General features: G+C 37.8%; 1 protein-coding gene across 1 annotated transcript in view; it reads left to right on the top strand.

Moving 5' to 3' along the window:
• LOC126184403 (inositol 1,4,5-trisphosphate receptor) overlaps positions 1 to 23,284 on the top strand; it is a 372,462-nt gene that overhangs the window by 256,722 nt on the left and 92,456 nt on the right. Inside the window, exon 36 of the mRNA XM_049926787.1 lies at positions 11,820 to 12,227. Within this exon, the coding sequence (XP_049782744.1) occupies positions 11,820 to 12,227 (408 nt within the window). The remainder of the gene's footprint in view (positions 1 to 11,819; positions 12,228 to 23,284) is intronic.

Below are 23,284 nucleotides of genomic sequence, written 5' to 3'. Positions count from 1 at the left end.
GTTTATCAACACAGAAAGAGATCTAAAAGAAATGGACATAGATCAGGAAACAATATTTAACAGAAACCTTTGTAGAAAAAAACTGAATTCATTCACGGGTTTCGGTGTGAAAATTAAGAAGACTTGTGGAACTAAATGGTCTGAAGAGAGAAAAGCCGCCTTCAGCCCAAGAATGAAAGAAGTGTGGACTGAGAGAAAGAAGACTTCCCAGAAGCGCAAGAAATAACTGTTTTCACGGTCTTTAACGGCCAAATTTGTATAATAATAATAATAATAATAATAATAATAATAATAATAATAATAACCCCTGTGGAGGCCCGGGAAAAGAATAGGCCTTCGGTATGTTCTGCCAGTCGTAAAAGGCGACGAAAAGAACAAACCACTAATAGGGCTAACCCCCCTTTTAGTGTGATTACTTGGTTCAGGACAGAACTAAAGAAGCCTCGGACAAGCGCCGTCTTGGTCGGGGACGACGCTTGAACCCTATGCCCGCCCACAATGGTAACGACACTGCTAGCCAACTGGAAAATGATTTAAATCCAAATAGAGGTGTTTTGCAGGATATGCTTCCTGCAACCACCCTAGAAGGAAAACAAAGACAGAGGATGAGATGGTCAGATGAAGTTAATCGACACCTCATGTTCTGTTATTACCAAGCAACAAACCTAGGAACCAACATAACTGGATACAGATCACAAGTATACACAACATTTATTACCAGATACCCGGAATTAAAATTTTTAACAGAACAACGACTAGCTGATCAGATCCGTGTAATAATAAAAAATAACAGGATACCCCAGTCAGAATTAGAAAACATCAAACAACAAGTACAACAAATACTGGAACTAAATAATGTGCAATCAGAAGAAGAAGAAAATACAGTAATGGACTCAAACATCCCAGAGCAAACAAACAAAGACCAACACACATCAATTAAACAATCAGAGGAAAACGAAATCTTAAGACAGCCACCAGAACAAGCACAAATAGAACACGAAGAGACACACATGTTAGATATAGAAGAGAAATTTCAGCTGACATATACAGAATACAAAGACACAAATACAGACATTAGACCATTCTTGCATAGACCGCCAAATAACCCACAAGTCGAAACAACAATAAAAACTATCAACACAATCATACACAACAAAATAAATGAAAACACAACTATGGAAGAGTTACAACTACTGGTTTATATAGGAGCACACACTACACTAAGTATACACACTAGGCAGAGATCAGAACAAACCAACACACAGAAGAAGCCCACAAAACCAGCATGGCAACACAGGCTACAGATCAGAATAGAAAAACTGAGAAAAGACATTGGACAGCTAACACAATTTATAAGAAATGAAATATCAGACAAAAAACGAAAAAGGTTAGGTAAAATCTCACAACAAGAAGCAATAGAGCAATTAGATGAAAAGAAGCAGAAATTACAAGCATTGGCCAAACGACTTAGAAGATACAAAAAAAGTGAAAATAGAAGGAAACAAAACCAAACATTCAGCACAAACCAAAAGAGATTTTACCAAACAATAGATAACACACACATTAAAATAGACAATCCACCAAACATAACAGACATGGAACACTTCTGGAGCAACATATGGTCAAACCCGGTACAACATAACAGGCATGCACAGTGGATACAAGCAGAAACAGACTCATACAAGATGATACCACAAATGCCTGAAGTGATAATTTTGCAACATGAAGTCACCCGAGCAATTAATTCTACACACAATTGGAAAGCCCCTGGAAATGATAAAATAGCAAATTACTGGCTAAAGAAGTTCAACTCAACACATTCACATCTCACTAAATTATTTAACAGTTACATTGCAGACCCATACACATTCCCTGATACACTTGCACATGGAATAACCTATCTGAAACCTAAAGATCAAGCAGACACAGCAAACCCAGCTAAATATCGCCCCATAACATGTCTACCAACAATATACAAAATATTAACTTCAGTCATTACACAGAAATTAATGACACATACAACACAGAACAAAATTATAAATGAAGAACAAAAAGGCTGCTGCAAAGGAGCATGAGGATGTAAAGAGCAACTGATAATAGATACAGAGGTGACATATCAAGCTAAAACTAAACAAAGGTCCCTACACTACGCATACATTGATTACCAAAAAGCCTTTGATAGTGTACCCCACTCATGGTTACTACAGATATTGGAAATATACAAAGTAGATCCTAAATTGATACAGTTTCTAAACATAGTAATGAAAAACTGGAAAACCACACTTAATATCCAAACAAATTCAGATAACATCACATCACAGCCAATACAGATTAAGCGTGGAATATACCAAGGAGACTCATTAAACCCTTTCTGGTTCTGTCTTGCTCTGAACCCACTATCCAACATGCTAAATAATACAAATTATGGATACAATATTACTGGAACATACCCACACAAAATCACACATTTGCTATACATGGATGATCTAAAACTACTGGCAGCAACAAATCAACAACTCAACCAATTACTAAAGATAACAGAAGTATTCAGCAATGATATAAATATGGCTTTTGGAATAGACAAATGTAAGAAAAATAGCATAGTCAAGGGAAAACACACTAAACAAGAAGATTACATATTGGATAACAACAGCGACTGCATAGAAGCGATGGAAAAAACAGATACCTATAAATATCTAGGATACAGACAAAAAATAGGAATAGATAATACAAATATTAAAGAAGAACTAAAAGAAAAATATAGACAAAAACTAACAAAAATACTGAAAACAGAATTGACAGCAAGAAACAAGACAAAAGCTATAAATACTTATGCTATACCAGTATTGACCTACTCATTTGGAGTAGTGAAATGGAGTGACACAGACCTAGAAGCACTCAATACACTTACACGATCACAATGCCACAAATATAGAATACATCACATACATTCAGCAACAGAAAGATTCACATTAAGCAGAAAGGAAGGTGGAAGGGGATTTATAGATATAAAAAAACCTACATTATGGACAGGTAGACAATTTAAGAAAATTCTTTCTAGAACGAGCAGAAACTAGCAAAATACACAAAGCAATCACTCATATAAATACATCAGCTACACCATTGCAATTTCATAACCACTTCTACAACCCTTTAGATCACATAACATCAACAGATACAAAGAAAGTAAATTGGAAAAAGAAAACACTACATGGCAAGCACCCGTATCATCTAACACAGCCACACATAGATCAAGACGCATCCAACACATGGCTAAGAAAAGGCAATATATACAGTGAGACGGAAGGATTCATGATTGCAATACAGGATCAAACAATAAACACCAGATATTACAGCAAGCATATTATTAAAGATCCCAATACCACAACAGATAAATGCAGACTTTGCAAACAACAAATAGAAACAGTAGATCACATCACAAGCGGATGTACAATACTAGCAAATACAGAATACCCCAGAAGACATGACAATGTAGCTAAAATAATACATCAACAACTTGCCATAAAACATAAACTAATAAAACAACATGTTCCCACATACAAGTACACACCACAAAATGTACTGGAGAATGATGAATACAAATTATACTGGAACAGAACGATTATAACAGATAAAACAACACCACATAACAAACCTGACATCATACTCACCAATAAAAAGAAGAAATTAACACAACTAATTGAAATATCCATACCCAACACAACAAATATACAAAAGAAAACAGGAGAAAAAATTGATAACTACATCCAACTGGCTGAGGAAGTCAAGGACATGTGGCATCAGGATAAAGTTGACATTATACCAATTATACTATCAACTACAGGAGTCATACCTCACAATATCCACCAGTACATCAATGCAATACAGCTACATCCAAACATATATATATACAACTACAAAAATCTGTAATTATTGATGCATGTTCAATTATCCGAAAGTTCCTAAATGCAATATAACATATACCATACAGTTACAAGGAAGTCACGCTTGATCAAGGTCCGCGTCACGTTCCATTTTTAACCAGACTTAACAGTCTGAGAAAGTAAAGAAAAATAATAATAATAATAATAATAAATGCTATAAAATTATATTTAGTGTATACGGATATTCCATTGTTTAAAATTATATTTTGATAACAGAAACTGGATGTTTAACCTGTGTAGTTAAATACATCCATGTTAAGCAAAAGAACTAGCTAGAAGTTGCCAGGATGGATCTTGCAGTGACAGCTGTTGAATATGGGTGTTGCAGCAGTTGATTTAATTAGATTTAAATGGGGAGATAAAAACAGGTGTTGTTGTAGCCCTCTATTGCCCACACACTCCCTGCGATTCTAATAAAGCCAACCAGTATCCTTAGAGAGTATAAGGAGACCCTTTACTGTTTCTTTATTAGACACAGTTACTTCAGGACTTGATGACTCAAATATTCTGTCTCTTTTGATCTCCAATGTTTCACATTGGGAGATTGTGTGTGGTGCGGTTTGAACACCCTGGACACGTAGGCTTCTTTGGCTATACCCATCATATGTAGGTATTTCTTAAAGTTCCCATGGCCATTCATTAGTCCTATCATGGTTTTGTCTGTCTTCTGGTCAAGCCCAGGATTGCAGAACTTCTCTTAAAATGTGGCTTTGACATCATCAGCATGCCATATGTTTGCTTTTGGATCACAGTCCAATATTCGAATTGCTCCCTTCCGATCAAGTTTCATAGTTTTGATTTAACCAGCACCTTAGTGATGGTTGGGACAGGTTCCAGTCCAGTAAATGGAGTCATCACACCTATCCTGTGCAGCCTATTAGCTTGTTCATTGCCACTGAAGGGACCCACAGCAGGTTTGCCCTGTTGCTTTCCCCTAGTCTCAAAAGGGCTTGTGGCATTCTGCAATGACCTTTGGTCTCTTGCTGGAGCTGATAGAGATTTCAGATCTCCTTGGCTGTCTGAATAAATGTAGATGCTACAATCTTTGTAGCACATACACAAATCTTCTCTGTACAAACCCTGACAATGGATATTTCTGCCTGAAATACCTTGACCAATTTCTGTAGAGAGATTGCACTTTCTAGTCTAAGCTATGTCCCATGTACACCACCTCAGTGCCTTCGTCTGTTTTCGACCTGTCAGTAAACCAGCCTGTCTCTTGCATAGTGTTGTGGTTCTTTCTGCACTGCTCTGTACATCCAATTTTTACACTGAAACGTTTGTTGAAGCAGCTGGAAGTTACTGTTTAGTTGGCCAGCATTTCCCCAACCATTCCTATATTTACCACATTCTTCATATTGGTGTGGGATTCAGAATATCCTAAAAGTATCCAGTTTTTTCATATACACCCCTGCTGCTGCTTCCATTTTAACCCACAGGTTTAATGTGGGCATGTTCAGTGTGATCTCCATCCTAGTAATTGGTGTGCTGCCAATTCCACTTGTTATGGCTGTGCACCTTACCAAGCTCCTTGGCAGCCACCTGTTCTACTTTGTTTCACCATACTTAAGTCCCAAAGTTATTGTAGGTCCTATTACAGTGGTGTACATCCAGAACATACCCTTGGGGTTTCGACCCCAGTTTCTCCTGTCTTTTCTAGTGCTCATAACAGTACCTTTTGCCTTGGAACACATATTCCTTATGTGAGGGACCCATCATAGTTTCGCATCCAAGGTTACCATTAGATACTTCAGTACTCCTCTGCTGGCAGAGTTTCATCAGGAAACTTAAGATTCCAGTAAGTGTACCGGATAGGCTTCCTTGTGAATACTGCATCAACAGATTGCCTGGGGCTGACCCTTAAATTGTGTTTCCTGCACCAGTTTTGTACAACATATCCACATTGTGCCATTGTTCTAAAAAATTTGCCAAGTATTACTATGACTAAGTCATTTGCATATCATTGGCAAAAGTATCCTATAGTATTTAGCTCTTCAATGAGTTCATTCACCACTAGATTCCCCAGTAGTGGGGACAAAATCTCTCTTTGTGGACACCCTTTAGTGGAGTTGATCACCATTTTTTTCATTCATCAAAGTGATGTCTGCCTTTCTTCTGCTCAACATGATATTAATCCACTTATATATATGGTGGCCTCAGTGCCATTTTCTTCTGCATCTCTAACCATGGACTGAAAGGTCTTATTGCTAAAAGCCTCCTCAATATTCAGGAGGATGCAGAGAGCAATTTCCTGAAAGTCTAGTGCTTTATCCACCTTCCCATTAAGTTGGCATTAGTGAAGTGGTGCTTCCCGTGATTGGCCTGATTTATGAGCCTGTTGTTTTATATGTAGAGGATCCTCAGTTAGCCTCATTTCCCTAATGTGCATATTAACCAATTTTCTAATGTCTTTAAAAGAAAGGAGGACAGACTGCAGTCTCATATCCTTGGCCTTGGTATGATCAGTTATCCCTGGCTTCAGAATGAAAACAATCCTCACTGTCGTACAAGCATTAGAAATGATTCCTGCTGCTAGACTAATCCTAACAGTCTACATAGGCATCTAATTAAACTGTTTCCTGCTGGTTGAGGTAGATGTGGAAAGATTTTGTGTGGGCCTGGTGACTTGAATGGTTGAAATGTTCCCACGGCCCACTGGATTTTTGTTTGAAATCAGAGATTTACTGTACTCCCCTTGATTGCCTGTAAATCACTGCCTCTCAGGGACTGAATCTTGGGCTATGTTGTCTGCCATAGAACACTGAGGGAAGTGAGTCTTGAGAAGCACTTCCAGTGTCTTGCTTGCTGTCTTTGTGTACTCACCATCCTCCTTCCTTAGAGTACATCCTGGATTAGTTGGTATTATGGTGAAAATTTTGTGAAGTCTAGCACAAGTAGCTGTACTTTCCATTTCCAGGATGATAGTTGCTCTTGCTTAATTACAAGGTTGTGTTTGACAAAGGCCTTCCTATATTTAGCCCATTGCCCTATCCTTCTTGCGGGATTGAACAGTCTTCTTAACTGCTATTGTATTTCCTCAATTACACTTAAAAAAATGCTAAGTTGGAGTACTGGATTACAGGTATATTATACGTAGTTGAAGACAGGAATTATTTTACTATTTTCTTGCTCCTGAGCAAGTGCCAGCTGGATAAAGTAAGCTAGGTGCTCTCATGATTAACCCATTGGACTTACATTCATGAGGTCTGGGCTTCAGTTCCCTGTGTGGCAATCTAGATTAAGATTTTTCATTGTTTCCTTAAATCACCTGAGGCACACAGTTATCTGAAGCTGTACTGAAGCAATATCTTGTGGCATAGCTGAGCAGATTGTCAATCAACAATTTGCAGATTATTTTTGACAATACCGCACTCAAAAAGGCAGCCTCCATTCACAGTGGTTAACTTCTCCCTCAGTAGGTGTCTGTGTTGGGTTCATGTTAGTGAATTGAGAGAGATCTGCACCTAAGAATAGCGTATATTTATTTCTGTATCCTTCCGTAGACAATAAATATTGTATGGATGTTGTCCAAATATACATATAAATAAATAATCAGTAGAGTAAAACACTGTAAGTACCTCTATGAAATTGCTGAACCAACAGGACTTGAGAAAAAAATAGCACAAAAAAAAAACAGATTGCAGAAAATCAAGAAAGCATCTGGACTTGTTTCATATTTGTATAACAAATAATGCCTGTCAAAAGGCACTAAAATCAGACACTACAACACAGTAATCAAACCGACAGCCACATATGCAAGTGAAACACTCTCATTGAATTGAAAACTAGATTTACAAGAAATTAAGAAAGGAGAGAGAAATATTATTAGAAACATTATGGGACTATTATACACACAAGATGGATACAGACTGCAGACCATCGAGATAACAGAAAAAGTATCAAACATTGACATTGACATCAGAAAGAGGTGAATGAAGTTCTGTGGACACCTGGACAGATTAACTGGAAACAGACTAACTAAACATTTATTGGAATACATGACATCCCTCAAAGCATCAATACCTTGGGTAACTGAAGTTGAGAAAGATTTGACAAAAGCAAAGATTGGCGTAACAAACACATCAGACAGGGATACATTCTTTTACTATTCTCATGGGCATGTTATTTAACAAAGTATCCAACAAAGCTGATGACATAACGACATACTCAGTGAAGACCAGAAAAGTTTGAATATAGGAAATAATTTGTATAGTCTCAAATTTTTGTACAGAGGTAGGAGGAAGTGCCACAACATAAATGAAATCATGACTGATGGGGGATGAGGATGGGGTTGGGGGTGTGTTTGAAGATCCCTTTTGTACAGTACCTGAATAACTTGAAAACTGTAGCCTTTAGTGAAAATATATTTGAGTAAAAAATTAAACTACATTAAATTTCCTACAAAAAGGTTCTTTTAAATTTTTATCTTGGGCTCATAATTTGCGTGTAGAGAGTGAGAAAATTTAAAATCTCATGCGACATGCATGTGCTGTAGTAACTTAGGTGGTTTTTGTAGGCCAATTTTGAGGTACTTTGCTGATTTGATAGACCACAACTGTCCCATATAAAATTGTTCATCTTGACTTCCTCTATACCACTGTGGTTGTTGGAAACAGTTATTATTTACATCATGTATACGCAAAATAATACACACAAATAACACAAAATGATACAATACATTTCATACAGTTTATATATGTATATGACTGCTGTTATTAGAAATCATACTCATTTCTTCATAGACCACCTCAGCCAGCAAATTCTTTTCACACAACAATGGTTTAGTAAAGGTTTTACATCACACAACAGCTGTTTGATAGATATTTAAATATAAAGAAAATGTTTGCTGCCAAAAGACTGTACTTACAGTTTTCGATCATTAGAGACATTATTTCAAAAATGTCATTGTTCAGTGTATTACCAAGTAAAAGCATTGTTCAAGTAGGCATTTCTTAAATTTCGCTTTAAATTTATTTTTGTCTTGCAACTTTCTGATATAGACTGTATAGTCTGTTGTAAAAGTTTAAAACCACTGTGACTCACATGCCTTTTGTGTTAGTTCTTTTTGTTTTTGCTGTGTATGGAGTGCTGTAACTATGAAAGTCAGCATTTGTCAGTATTCAAGGTAGGCCCTTATATATAAACTCATCCGCATACATGTGTTTACATTTAACATCAACTTGTTTGCATTAAACAAAGAGTGGACGTACATCAGGTCTTTATTGGTAGTTTTATGCAGCAATTGCTTTGGCAGAAAGAGTGGACATACATGAGGTCTTTATTGGTAGTTTTGTGCAGCAATTGCTTTGGCACGATTATCATCATCTGTGGACAGCATATGAATTTGGCTGTAATACCTAGAATATCTAGGGTGTGTACATCATTTATACAGGTAAGAAGTAGTGTGGACCAAGAATTCTGCCCTGTGGTAGTCCTATTTCCACTTTTTTTCCTACCTCAAGCTAAAGTGATTTTGTGATTTGAGTAAGGTGGCATCACTTCTACAATCTGTGTTCAGTTTCATAGGGATGATTCAAACCCTGTTTTGCCAGGCCCTTGAATACCTAGTGCCTTCAATTTTTCTAAAAGGATGCCATGCTTGACAATATCATATGCCATTTCTGTGATTTTTACCTCCCTGAAAGCAATGCTGACTACTGGATAGTACCTTACGGTCTTTTAGATATTTTTTGATTTGGCGTTTCATCAATTGAAACTCAGTTGGTAGAGCACTTGCCCGTGGAAGGCAAAGGTCGCGAGTTCGAGTCTTGGTCTGGCACACAGTTTTAATCTGCCAGGAAGTTTCATGTCAGTGCACACTCCGCTGCAGAGTGAAAATTTCATTCTGGATTTCATCAATTTTTCCAATATTTTGGAGAGTGCCAGAAGGAATGATATTGGCTGATAGTTTCCTACCTTACAGATGTCTTCATTTTTAAATAATGGCTCCACTTCCGATATTTTCAACCTTTTAAGAAATGCTCCTTCACTAAATGATAACTTGACAATTTTTTGTGGAGCAGTGACAACTATGAAAGACCCCAGTCCTTCACCTACTCTTGCTGACATTTTAAGTTTCAAGCTCTTCACAAGTTTTAACACTGTTGACTCTGCCTCATAATATAAGCAGCTTTTGAACATTTCGGCCTTTTGGTTTTTTCTTCCCCATAAATTTCAAACTTAATGAAGCTATTACATTAATGAAACAATTATTTGTGTAATATGGATTTCTTTTCAATATTAATGTGTGATGCATGTTTGAGAATGATATCCTGTTATTCACATCTTTTCCCTGTTTTGGGCTTCAAAATTGCCAAAAGAGTATTTGACTTGTTTTCCAGTTGTCTACTTAAGCTGTCATTAGTTGGAATTAGCTGGATTTGTGGATGTTTTCATTTTAAAAATTAGTCTTTCCAACTTCTATAAGAATTTTTAATGCCAGATGTGATCTAGGAACTTGTATACATGTTACCATGGGATCCAATTTTTGATAGCTTCTTCGGAAAGCATGTCTCAAAAATCCCATGAAATTTGAAGTGCAGGAAATTATATGCATCATCAGTATTTGTGTGGGACAGCACTTCTGCCTAGGATTCATTGCTAAGGATATTTGCAAAGTTTACACAATTTTCTGTAGAAAAATTTATTTTGTACACCCTGTGCTTTTGTTTCTGTCAGTGACAATGAGGGACTTTTGAGGACAAGAGCTCTTTGATCTAATAACCCTAAATCAGAAATTGTTCAGTATAACCCCATAACTAGGTTTGTACTAATAAAGGTATCATGACGAATCACAACAATTTACAAACTGTCTCTACAGCGCATGCACAGTTTTGTGATAGTTGTAATCGTCATCATACCTCTGTCGAACTATATTTAGTGTGTTTCATCTTTCAACCCCATAGGATTGGTTTTGACCTCTTCATTCAGTTTGCTCAGATGTTTTTGGTTTAAACGCAGTGCAAATTACGTATATTCTCATGCTGAGCAAAACATTTTTCAAGGATTTATTCTCATTGTTAAGTGCAATATTTACGTACATATTTTTTGTAATGTTACACAAAAAACAATGTTAGTGATAGTTTGCATGCGTGTGGTTTTCTACATTACTGAGGAAGCACAGTACCGGATAATCTCAAAAAGACAACTACAGTTCAAGAGATGCAGAAAAACACACATGCAAACACCACACAAAATGCTTACGTAAATATATGTGACTCGATATTGAGAAAAAATTCTCAAAATGCACTTTGCTGAGCATGAAAAAAATATGTAACTGATGCAGTGTTTCATTATTTAAATAATAAATGACAGCTGCAGGCATTCCAAAAACATCGATAATGACATATGAAATTGTGTCAAACGTTTCTGCTTTCCAGTTATCAGTTCCCATTATATCAGTAGTATTTGTTAGATAATAAACCATTATTAGATAATAAACTAGTCCCCGACATGAGTATTTTGATGCCTATTATGTACACATACATAAAATGCGAGGGGTTATACTATACATAACTTTTACAGCTTAAAATGTTATTCCCCACATTTTACATTTTCCAGCATTTTACACCATTTTTTTTAAGTGCCTTGAAAAGTGTAAAAGTGGGGTTTCACTGTATTTCTATTTGTGTAGCTGCTAAATTTGAAAATATATTATCTGTAAAATTATTTGTGTTATTTGTTGTTCTTGTATGGTCAAACTATGTACTTTGTATCATTTGCATGGAATGTTTCACACTGTACTATGAAAAATGTTATAAAGTCATATTTAGTACAAAAATAGTAGAGGTGTTGAGTCATTAACAGGCACATAAATATACATTGTTCTTCATTTTAGTGTCGGTAGCTACAGTTTTTTTTTTTTTCTCCCAACAGAATCTTCTGCGAACTCAAAATAACAAGACATATTATAACTTGGTGTCAGAAACACTGATGTTTCTGGATTGCATCTGCGGCTCCACAACTGGAGGACTGGGCTTGCTTGGACTATACATAAATGAGAATAATGTTCATCTCATCAACCAGACCTTAGAGACTTTGACAGAATATTGCCAAGGTCCTTGCCATGACAACCAGAATTGTATTGCAACTCATGAATCAAATGGTCTCGATATCATTACGGCACTCATACTAAATGATATAAATCCTCTCGGAAAAACAAGAATGGATCTTGTCTTGGAGCTGAAAAATAATGCCTCAAAATTACTCTTAGCAATCATGGAAAGTAGAGGAGATAGTGAAAATGCTGATCGGATCCTGTACAACATGAATCCAAAGCAGCTGGTGAGTTGATTCCTTTTATTTTTTTTCCACAGCAACGCCATTGTATTAAGCTGTAACATTTATTTGTTTTTGGGTGGTTGAGAACATCGCCAATAGCATTTCAAATAACCACTAAAGGTAGGGTTTCCATAATCCAAGAACCAAAACCAAGGGAATAGTCCAAGCATTGTCACCATCAGCAAAGGAGTTGTAATTACTGAAGGAAATTAGTCCAGGCATATTAATGCTGTCAGCAAATGAGTTGTCATTAATGAAGGAAATTAAATTAAGTTCACATTAACTAACTTTTTAATTGAAACATTAAACCCAAATTACTAAAATGTACATTATTGTGTTGCTACAGTTGAGATATATTTTACACCAAGCTTTGTACAAGTCATATTTCCTGAGCATTGAACAGAAAACATGAACATGCTCAGATTCTGAATGAGTCTGCAAAAATGAATGCAACTTATATTTTTTATGTTATACTGAATTTGGAGCATTGCATTGACTGAAGTTAAAGCCATCCTGTTCCTTTCTTCTGTCCATTGTGTGCTCACTGTAGAAAATACTTTCTCCCCATTAGCATTATGCCCTGGAATGGAGAAATAGTGTAGCACAATCCCAAGTAGTTCTGAAAATTGCTCATCAGAAAAACAATCTTCAAAAGATTTTACCCACTTTTTTTGAGGTATAATCTCCATGTTCTGATTCTTGGTGTCTCCCAGAAAACATTCAAGATTTACTACCAGATCAAACAGCAATCTCTCATTCATTTTACAAGTTTCTTGTGTCCAGTTCAATGAACATTCTGCACTTTTCCAATCAGATACAGTCTTCAACAGTATCCATTCAAAACGTTTTAAGTTGACATAAAGGCTGGCTCTATTTCATGAGGCAATCTATAAGTGTCTGATAAATTGCTTTGACTTCCTCGTGAAATTCTAACAGTTGATACTGTGTCAGATCTGACATAAATTCTTTCACTTTAGAAGTCATGAAGTTAAATGTTTTCTGACCTCTAAAACATGCACAATGCCCTTAAGCTGCAACCTAAACTCACTCACAGATATATCATATTTCTTAATGCTTGTAATTGCCTTTTGAAATGGACTCATATGAGTATGCAGGACGTGTAAGTAAATTTTTCCAGAAGAATAAGGAAAAAAGATCTGAGGAGACTTGGACACTTAACAAGAAATATAAAGCATGGTTTAAGAGCCTCAAACATGTACATGAACCTTTCGCTTATAGGATGTAAGCTCACCCACCTAGTTTTTACATGCCTGAGTAAATCTTTGTGTGTTACATGCAGTAAACTGAGTGAGGTGGCGCAATGGTTAGCACACTGGACTCGTATCCAGGAGGATGATGGTTCAAACCAGCGTCCGGCTATCCTGATTTAGGTTTTGTGTAATTTCTCTAAATCACTTCAGGCAAATGCCAGGATGGTTCCTTTGAAAGGACATGGATGATTTCTTTCCCTACCCTTCTCTAGTCTGAGCTTGTGCTCCATATCTAATGACCTCATTGTCGATGGAATGTTAAACACTAATCTCCTTCTTCTCCTCCATGTGCAGTAAATCACAAAAATCCTTTAGTGCAGCTACGTGAACATTATAAATTAAAAGGTAGTTATACACTTTGGTAATAATACTTTGAATCTCTTGTGAAAGCATATCTGTCCCATCTTGGATTGCATTATGTAACACATGAATTGGGCAATTTACCAGTACTGTAGACCAGTTTAGTTTGTGTTCAAGTTTTCTGACTATACTGATTTCCCCTTTTCTTCCAACACTTCCAAAGTTAGTATTATCAACACCAAAAACTCAACCTTTGTCACTAAGACTGAATTCAGAAATCACTTTATATACACACTCAGTGTACTGGAGGTTTTGTTGTCACACTCATTTAAATATAGTAAATTACCCTGTACAAATCCTGTGATACCAAAATATTGGGCCAGAACAGGAAACATTATTACATGGTTGTTATTACTGCCACCTGTACTGATTCCAACATAATTCACTTTTGATGGGCTATGTCATACATTATATTTTATGAAAGGTGATATAATATAATTAACAATTGCTTCAGAGTTACTTTTTTTACTCGAAAACTGAACAGCTACCTTAGAATCATTAAAAATCTTATAAATGATTTTTATTGTGCATGAAGAAGAATTCTAGGAATAGTGGTGTTTCACAGCATGAAATGCAAGTGTGTGTTCTGCTGTAAGAACCTTATTTGATTCTCTTTGATTACCACTAAAGAAACTGGTCAACTGTTTCAAAGTTGTAGCTGAATGCACAGCTCTTATATGTTTCTTGCTTGTAAAATGGTCATTCAGAGCTCGTTTCCCAACCATCGGTGATTGAAATGTAACAACTGTAATGAAGTAATTAAGGATTAGTTGAGACTTAACCTTAGACATGCTAATTAATGTTTTTAGGCCACATTGACAGTTATTATGTTGCATTTAAGTTAGGTACAGTATCAGTATCAGGGTGGGTCAAACCGTTTCTAGCCTAACAAATAAAGAATGACAGAAATATCATAATACCAATTTATTTTTCAATATAATTCCCATGCACACTAACACACTTGTGGGCATGCTCGGATAACTTTGGCAAACCATTCAAATAAAAGGTATTTAATTTCAAGTCCAACCAAGCATTCACAGCATCAATCACTGTGTCATCATTGTCAAATCGTCATCCTTTGAGGTCTTTTTTTAGGTTTGGGAAAAGAAAAACTTTTGATGGAATCAAATCTGGAGAATATAGCAGATGATATAACAATTCAAAGCCACAATCGCACACAGTTTCCTGTGTTGCAAGGGCTTTGTGCACTGGTGTGTTGTCCTGATGCAAAAGAACTCCGCATGCCAATTTTTCATGCCTTTTTTTTCTTTATCTCTTCTCTCAAACAGTGCAGGAGGGTCCAATAGTATGATGCATTGATAAGTTATGCCCTTCTGCAAGTAATCCACCATAATTACCCCTTCTGCATCCCAAAAGACTGATGCCATCACCTTACTGGCTGATTTTTGCACCCAGAATGCTTTTGGGGTAGGGGATGAAGCGTGTTTCTATTATTGCGACTGTTGTTTTGTCTCAGGATGAAAATGGTGAATCCATGTTTCGTCCATTGTCACGTACCTTGCAAGAAAGCCGTCTTCATCTGCTGCAAATTGGCGGATGATTTCTTCAAAACATTGCACACAATCCTGTTTCTGATCTGCATTCAAGTCTGTCAGGACACACCAAGATGAAACTTTCCGCATTCCTAAAATATCCACAACGTCATGAGCATGCCCATGGAAGATTCAAAATGTGGTTTCAATGTGCTGCAACATTGTTCGACAACCCTGTGAAATCGTATCATGAATTTCAGTTATTATTTCATCAGTGGCAACAGTGACAGGCCTTCTGCTCCTTTACACATCTTCCACAGTCGTTCTTCCATGCTTGAAGTTGGACATGAAGTTTTTCACTGTTGAACAAAACTGAGCACTGTCCTTAATTGTATTCCGCACATCCTCCGCAATTTCCTTGGGCATCATTCCCATCAAATGAAGATATTCAATCACAGCACGGTTTTTGAGTCTCTCAATATTCACCATTTTGCTTACATTATGATATACAACACATCCTAGCAGCAAAACCAACAAAGCTGGAGCTGCTAAATTTGACTTGCATACCCAAAAAGGATCATTATAAAAGTAGATGGTGTTGTTTGTGCGAGACATTACCGTAACTATCGTGGACTAGAAACTTTTCGACCATCCCTTGTACAACAGTAGCTTTAGGTTAGTCTTTGATTGATTTCAGTTTCTTCAATTATTTAATAGTAATGCAAATAGTTGTCTGAATAGGAATCATAAAAGCATGCAAGAACAGTGAAGTACAAGCAGCACAGGGCCCAAACAGTTTACCTTAGAGGTTAGTCTCAACACTGAATTTCCAATGTTGTAAAATTGTTTCTATGCTGATTATAATAGAAAACTTTGTAATTAAATGTTGCTTGTTAATTTCAATGGATATAAAAATAAATTGTGCTTTATAGTATATGCACTGAAATTAGTACTCACATTCTTTACAAAAATCCTCATTTTCATTTCTTCCATCTTCCATGCTCAGAAACTGATACGTGTATTCTTCTCAGAAGCGAACTTTTTGTTGTGACTGCAATTTGATTTTAAAGTTCCATCTAATGATGTCACGAGTAATGGTAGACTTTGTTCAAATTTTGAATTACTCTCCAAGCAGCTGAATATTAACCTCATACCAACTACAGAACAAGAGTCAGAAACACGAGGAAGGCACCAGAAACATAGAATCTGGAAACTACAAAATTCCTAGAGAATCAATTATTGGACTGCTTCCGTTGTCACTGTTAGTGCAAGACCGGCTGTATACCTATGGTCATGATCACATATATTAAACACTCACTACTTTCACGGCCTTTTATCTTTTCATTCAGGACATTCACCTTCTAACATAAAAACATGGATTGTCTGCAAAATCCATGGTGTATGGCAACTCTAACAAGGGAAAAAATTACCTGTGAGTTTTCTGTGTGAGAGTTCCAGCACTTTTAATTGTCACACACCACGTAATTAATCTAGTGAAAACTGTACATCTGCCTGTCCAAAGAAGTAGCAGGAAATATTGAATCTACTGACTGTTTCCTTTGACTTATGATGTCATCGAAACAATAGTCATTAAACTGGATATGCATAAAATATGTGTAAATGACTAATGGTGGTATGTGGTACCCTCCGTCATGCAGTGTACGGTGGCTTGCGGAGTACATACCTAGATGTACTCGCCATAAAAAGAATTAAGTTATTTTCATGGCTTCATATTCATTGTGTTTGACAACTCAGATACCAACTGTCATGTTTTTGCCTATCTTGGACCTCAGGCTAAGAAGTAGATCAGGCTGCACCACAACTACTTATTTTCCAGCTGCCACCTGCGACTGACAAGCAGAGCAATGAGTTATGTATTCAGCTTTCTGTGTGTTTCTTCATAGTTTAATGCTTGAATTCCATGCTGTGTTTGTATTTGAGAGGTGTAACCTTATGTTTTGGTAACTGTAATGTGTAGATTCGTGCAGTCTATAGCAGAGTTGTGATTTCTTTTGGATGGCCAGCTGCACTCCATTGGTAACAAGTCAGGAAGGTAGAAAGTTAAGTTACATGTTTTTATAGTTAATTCTCAAGTTAGTAATAGGGTGGATAGGATGTGTGTGTGCTGTGTGTGGGTACAGGAGTAGCTGACCACAATTGGGGAACAGCTAAAGATGCGTTTGGCCACAGTCAGCTGTCTTACGACTGCTGCCTTGGGATGTAGCAGTGGTGGAGAACATGGCACGTCGTACAGGACACTTCAGGCTCCGATTGTGTTTCCCACAGGGTGTGCTGCCATGTCATCTTACAGTGTAACTAACACGATGGATTGCCCTCACTGCAGAATGAGTGGTGCGTGTTAATGCATTTGTGTCACTTGAGGTGGAGAGTCAATGTGGAGGCTGGCAGTCTGGCCTCATCCGTTCATCCTGCAAGTGGACAGGTTGCTGCTCCTTCTGCCTGATTCGTGCAGGCACACAGGAGAGGGGTTTGCTAGTTTTTGGGATCTCCAGTGTTAGATGTGTTAAGGAGCCCCTTAGGGAAATAGCATCCAGGGCTGGAAAGAAATCCATTTTGCACTTGATATGTCTGCTCAGGGGCCTCATCCAAGTTGTGGAATAGACTCTACTTGCAGATGTCAGTCGTGCAGGATGCAGTTGGAAGAAAGCTGTCTGTGGCTCACACTGGTTCCGAGGCCATCTTCATTTCATAGAGGCACAAAAGTGGCTGGCAGAAGTGGGAAAGACTGCTGGGCTCATATGTGGGTTGCAAAGTAAAGACACTTCTACTGTCAAAATTTTAACAGTAAATTGTCAAAGTATTTGTAACAAAGTTCCTGAATTTACTACACTCTAGGGAAGATGTTGCACTCAATTTATTCTTGGAACTGAGAACTGGTTGAAACCTGAACTACAAAGCACTGAAATATTTAGCAAGGCATGGAACATATATAAAAAAAAGACAGATTGTGTACCATAGGAGAGGAAGTGTTCATTGCAGTTGACAAAAATATTGGGTCTATTGAGGTCAAAATTGAGTCTGACTATGAAGTTACCTGGTTGCCTGTAGCAGGTATAGGTGAACTCAGATTAATTATAAGCTGTTTTTAGTGCCCATCCAATCCCACCATGACAGTTTTAGAATCATTCAAAGAAAGTCTACGCTCAGTAGTGCGGAAATACCCAGATCTACATCTACATCTACATCTATACTCCGCGAGCCACCTTACGGTGTGTGGCGGAGGGTACTTATTGTACCACTATCTGATCCCCCCTTCCCTGTTCCATTCACGAATTGTGCGTGGGAAGAACGACTGCTTGTAAGTCTCCGTATTTGCTCTAATTTCTCGGATCTTTTCGTTGTGATCATTACGCGAGATATATGTGGGCGGTAGTAATATGTTGCCCATCTCTTCCCGGAATGTGCTCTCTCGTAATTTCGATAATAAACCTCTCCGTATTGCGTAACGCCTTTCTTGAAGTGTCCGCCACTGGAGCTTGTTCAGCATCTCCGTAACGCTCTCGCGCTGACTAAATGTCCCCATGACGAATCGCGCTGCTTTTCGCTGGATCATGTCTATCTCTTCTATTAATCCAACCTGGTAAGGGTCCCATACTGATGAGCAATACTCAAGAATCGGACGAACAAGCGTTTTGTAAGCTACTTCTTTCGTCGATGAGTCACATTTTCTTAGAATTCTTCCTATGAATCTCAACCTGGCGCCTGCTTTTCCCACTATTTGTTTTATGTGATCATTCCACTTCAGATCGCTCCGGATAGTAACTCCTAAGTATTTTACGGTCGTTACCGCTTCCAATGATTTACCACCTATGGCATAATCGTACTGGAATGGATTTCTGCCCCTATGTATGCGCATTATATTACATTTATCTACGTTTAGGGAAAGCTGCCAGCTGTCGCACCATGCATTAATCCTCTGCAGGTCTTCCTGGAGTACGTACGAGTCTTCTGATGTTGCTACTTTCTTGTAGACAACCGTGTCATCTGCAAATAGCCTCACGGAGCTACCGATGTTGTCAACTAAGTCATTTATGTATATTGTAAACAATAAAGGTCCTATCACGCTTCCTTGCGGTACTCCCGAAATTACCTCTACATCTGCAGATTTTGAACCGTTAAGAATGACATGTTGTGTTCTTTCTTCTAGGAAATCCTGAATCCAATCACAAACCTGGTCCGATATTCCGTAAGCTCGTATTTTTTTCACTAAACGTAAGTGCGGAACCGTATCAAATGCCTTCCTGAAGTCCAGGAATACGGCATCAATCTGCTCGCCAGTGTCTACGGCACTGTGAATTTCTTGGGCAAATAGGGCGAGCTGAGTTTCACATGATCTCTGTTTGCGGAATCCATGTTGGTTATGATGAAGGAGATTTGTATTATCTAAGAACGTCATAATACGAGAACACAAAACATGTTCCATTATTCTACAACAGATTGACGTAAGCGAAATAGGCCTATAATTATTCGCATCTGATTTATGACCCTTCTTGAAAATGGGAACGACCTGCGCTTTCTTCCAGTCGCTAGGTACTTTACGTTCTTCCAGCGATCTACGATAAATTGCTGATAGAAAGGGGGCAAGTTCTTTAGCATAATCACTGTAGAATCTTAAGGGTATCTCGTCTGGTCCGGATGCTTTTCCGCTACTAAGTGATAGCAGTTGTTTTTCAATTCCGATATCGTTTATTTCAATATTTTCCATTTTGGCGTCCGTGCGACGGCTGAAGTCAGGGACCGTGTTACGATTTTCCGCAGTGAAACAGTTTCGGAACACTGAATTCAGTATTTCTGCCTTTCTTCGGTCGTCTTCTGTTTCGGTGCCATCGTGGTCAACGAGTGACTGAATAGGGGATTTAGATCCGCTTACCGATTTTACATATGACCAAAACTTTTTAGGGTTCTTGTTTAGATTGTTTGCCAATGTTTTATGTTCGAATTCGTTGAATGCTTCTCTCATTGCTCTCTTTACGCTCTTTTTCGCTTCGTTCAGCTTTTCCTTATCAGCTATGATTCGACTACTCTTAAACCTATGATGAAGCTTTCTTTGTTTCCGTAGTACCTTTCGTACATGATTGTTATACCACGGTGGATCTTTCCCCTCGCTTTGGACCTTAGTCGGTACGAACTTATCTAAGGCGTACTGGACGATGTTTCTGAATTTTTTCCATTTTTGTTCCACATCCACATCCTCTTCCTCAGAAATGAACGTTTGATGGTGGTCACTCAGATATTCTGCGATTTGTGCCCTATCACTCTTGTTAAGCAAATATATTTTCCTTCCTTTCTTGGCATTTCTTATTACACTTGTAGTCATTGATGCAACCACTGACTTATGATCACTGATACCCTCTTCTACATTCACGGAGTCGAAAAGTTCCGGTCTATTTGTTGCTATGAGGTCTAAAACGTTAGCTTCACGAGTTGGTTCTCTAACTATCTGCTCGAAGTAATTCTCGGACAAGGCAGTCAGGATAATGTCACAAGAGTCTCTGTCCCTGGCTCCAGTTCTGATTGTGTGACTATCCCATTCTATACCTGGTAGATTGAAGTCTCCCCCTATTACAATAGTATGATCACGAAACTTCTTCACGACGTTCTGCAGGTTCTCTCTGAGGCGCTCAACTACTACGGTTGCTGATGCAGGTGGTCTATAGAAGCATCCGACTATCATATCTGACCCACCTTTGATACTTAGCTTAACCCAGATTATTTCACATTCGCATTCGCTAATAACTTCACTGGATATTATTGAATTCTTTACTGCTATAAATACTCCTCCACCATTGGCGTTTATCCTATCCTTGCGGTATATATTCCATTCTGTGTCTAGGATTTCGTTACTGTTCACTTCCGGTTTTAACCAACTTTCCGTTCCTAATACTATATGCGCACTATTTCCTTCAATAAGAGATACTAATTCATGGAATCATGGAATATTAGTCTTAATTTACTGAATATGGACTGGAGTGTCTGTGAATTATTGCCAGTGGTACAAACAGGCAGTCTTCTGAAGTACTTTTGAACACATTTTTTGAAAACTGTCTTGAGCAGCTGGTTCAACAGCCCTCGCTCAATGGAAATATCTTAGACCTTGTATTTTCAAACAGGCCTGACCTTTTCAGTGGTGTGTAGAGACAGGAATTAGTGATTATGATGTCGTCATAGTGACTATGGTTGATAAAGTTAATAAATCAATCGAGAAGGCTAGGAGAATGTTCGTGCTAGAAAGAGCAGATAAGCAGTTGTTAGCATCCCACTTACAAAATGAACGGACATCATTTAGTTACGGTATGATGGGCAAAGTTTAAACAGACTGTAAAGACCCACCATGGCGTAATAACAAAATTCAGAAATTGCTGAGGAAGCAGCGACAGTTCAAGAAAGAAATCGCAAATGTTGATAGGCAAAAGTTAGTAGAAACTTGTGCGTCCATTAGGAAAACAATAAATGAAGCATACAGCAACTTCCACCATTGTACCTTAGTGAAAAGTCTTGCTAAGAATTCGAGACAATTCTGGTCCTACATAAAATCACTAAGTGGTGAAAGGCTTCTATCCAGTCACTCGTTGACCAGTCTAAAGCACTCGTTGACCAGTCTAGAGTGGCAATAGAAGATAACAAAAGGAAAACCAAAGTTTTAAATCTCACATTTAAGAAACCATTCATGCAGTTGGATCATACAAACAGACCGTCATTTAACCTTCATACATACTCCTGCAAGGAGGACATAGTAATAGGCATCCCTGTTGTAGAGAAGCAGCTGAATGATCTGGAAGCAATTGAGTTGCCAGGTCTGGGTGGAATCACAGCTCAGTTTTACAGGGTGTACTCTACTGCATTGGCCCCTTACTTAGCTTGCATTTCTCATGGATCTCTCACCCAGCACAGTGTCCCAAGTGGCTGGAAAAAGTGCAGGTGACTGCTGTATATAAGAGAGGTAAAAAAACATACCCACAACATCATAGAGCAAGGCCCTTAATGTTGGGTTGCTGCAGAATTCTTGAACGTATTCAAAGTCTGAGTGGAATAAATTTCCTTGAGACCTATAGTTAATTGCATCTGTCTAATGGTCCCTCTTGACAATGGGAATTACATGCACATTTTTGCAGTCACTGTGTACGCTTTGTTACTTCAGCGACCAACCATAAACTGTTACTAGGAGGTGAGAAAGTTTTTTCACTTAATCTGTGTAGAACCTCACAAGCATCTCATCCAGTACAGTTGCCTTTCCACTGTTGAGCAGTTTTAGTTGATTTCCTATTTTCTGTTTCTTATCTCAGTATCTACCATTTTGGCATTTGTACGATGATTGAAGTGAAGAATTGTATAACAGTCTTCTGCAATGAAATGATTTCAGAAGACTGAGTTCAGTATCTCAGCCTTTTCTCTTTCATCTCCTGCTTCAGTGCCAGTATGGTCACTGAGAGACTAAATAGGTGATTCTGACCTGCATACTAACTATACAGGAGACCATAACTATTTGGATTCTAAGCCAGATCATTTGACAGAATTTTACGTTGAAATTAATTGAAAGCTCTTCACACACTGTGTGACCTCAGAAGGGCTGCCTTAAAAGAGTGGGTTAGGGTTGAGCAGCTATGTCTGTACCAGTTTGGCTACAAAATGCCATAGAGGATCCAAGCATATTAAAATACATGGAATGGAGCAACCAATAGCAGATTTGCCTTTCATATATGTGCAAAGAGGCTACATTTATTATCAGATGACATGGTAACAAATAATAGAGGTGCAACTGATGATATAATATAATATAGCTTTACCGAAGACAAGGAGGTTATATAAATATCAAATGAAATTAATTATACACAATTTTGAAGAGCATAAGTGCAAACCATCTAAGATCATTATATACATTGACAAGGGCATTGAGTAATGTCTGCACAAATGTCAA

This window comes from Schistocerca cancellata, chromosome 4 (assembly GCF_023864275.1).
Source record: "Schistocerca cancellata isolate TAMUIC-IGC-003103 chromosome 4, iqSchCanc2.1, whole genome shotgun sequence".
NCBI lineage: Eukaryota > Metazoa > Arthropoda > Insecta > Orthoptera > Acrididae > Schistocerca > Schistocerca cancellata.
This window is presented reverse-complemented; position numbering and strand designations above follow the sequence as displayed.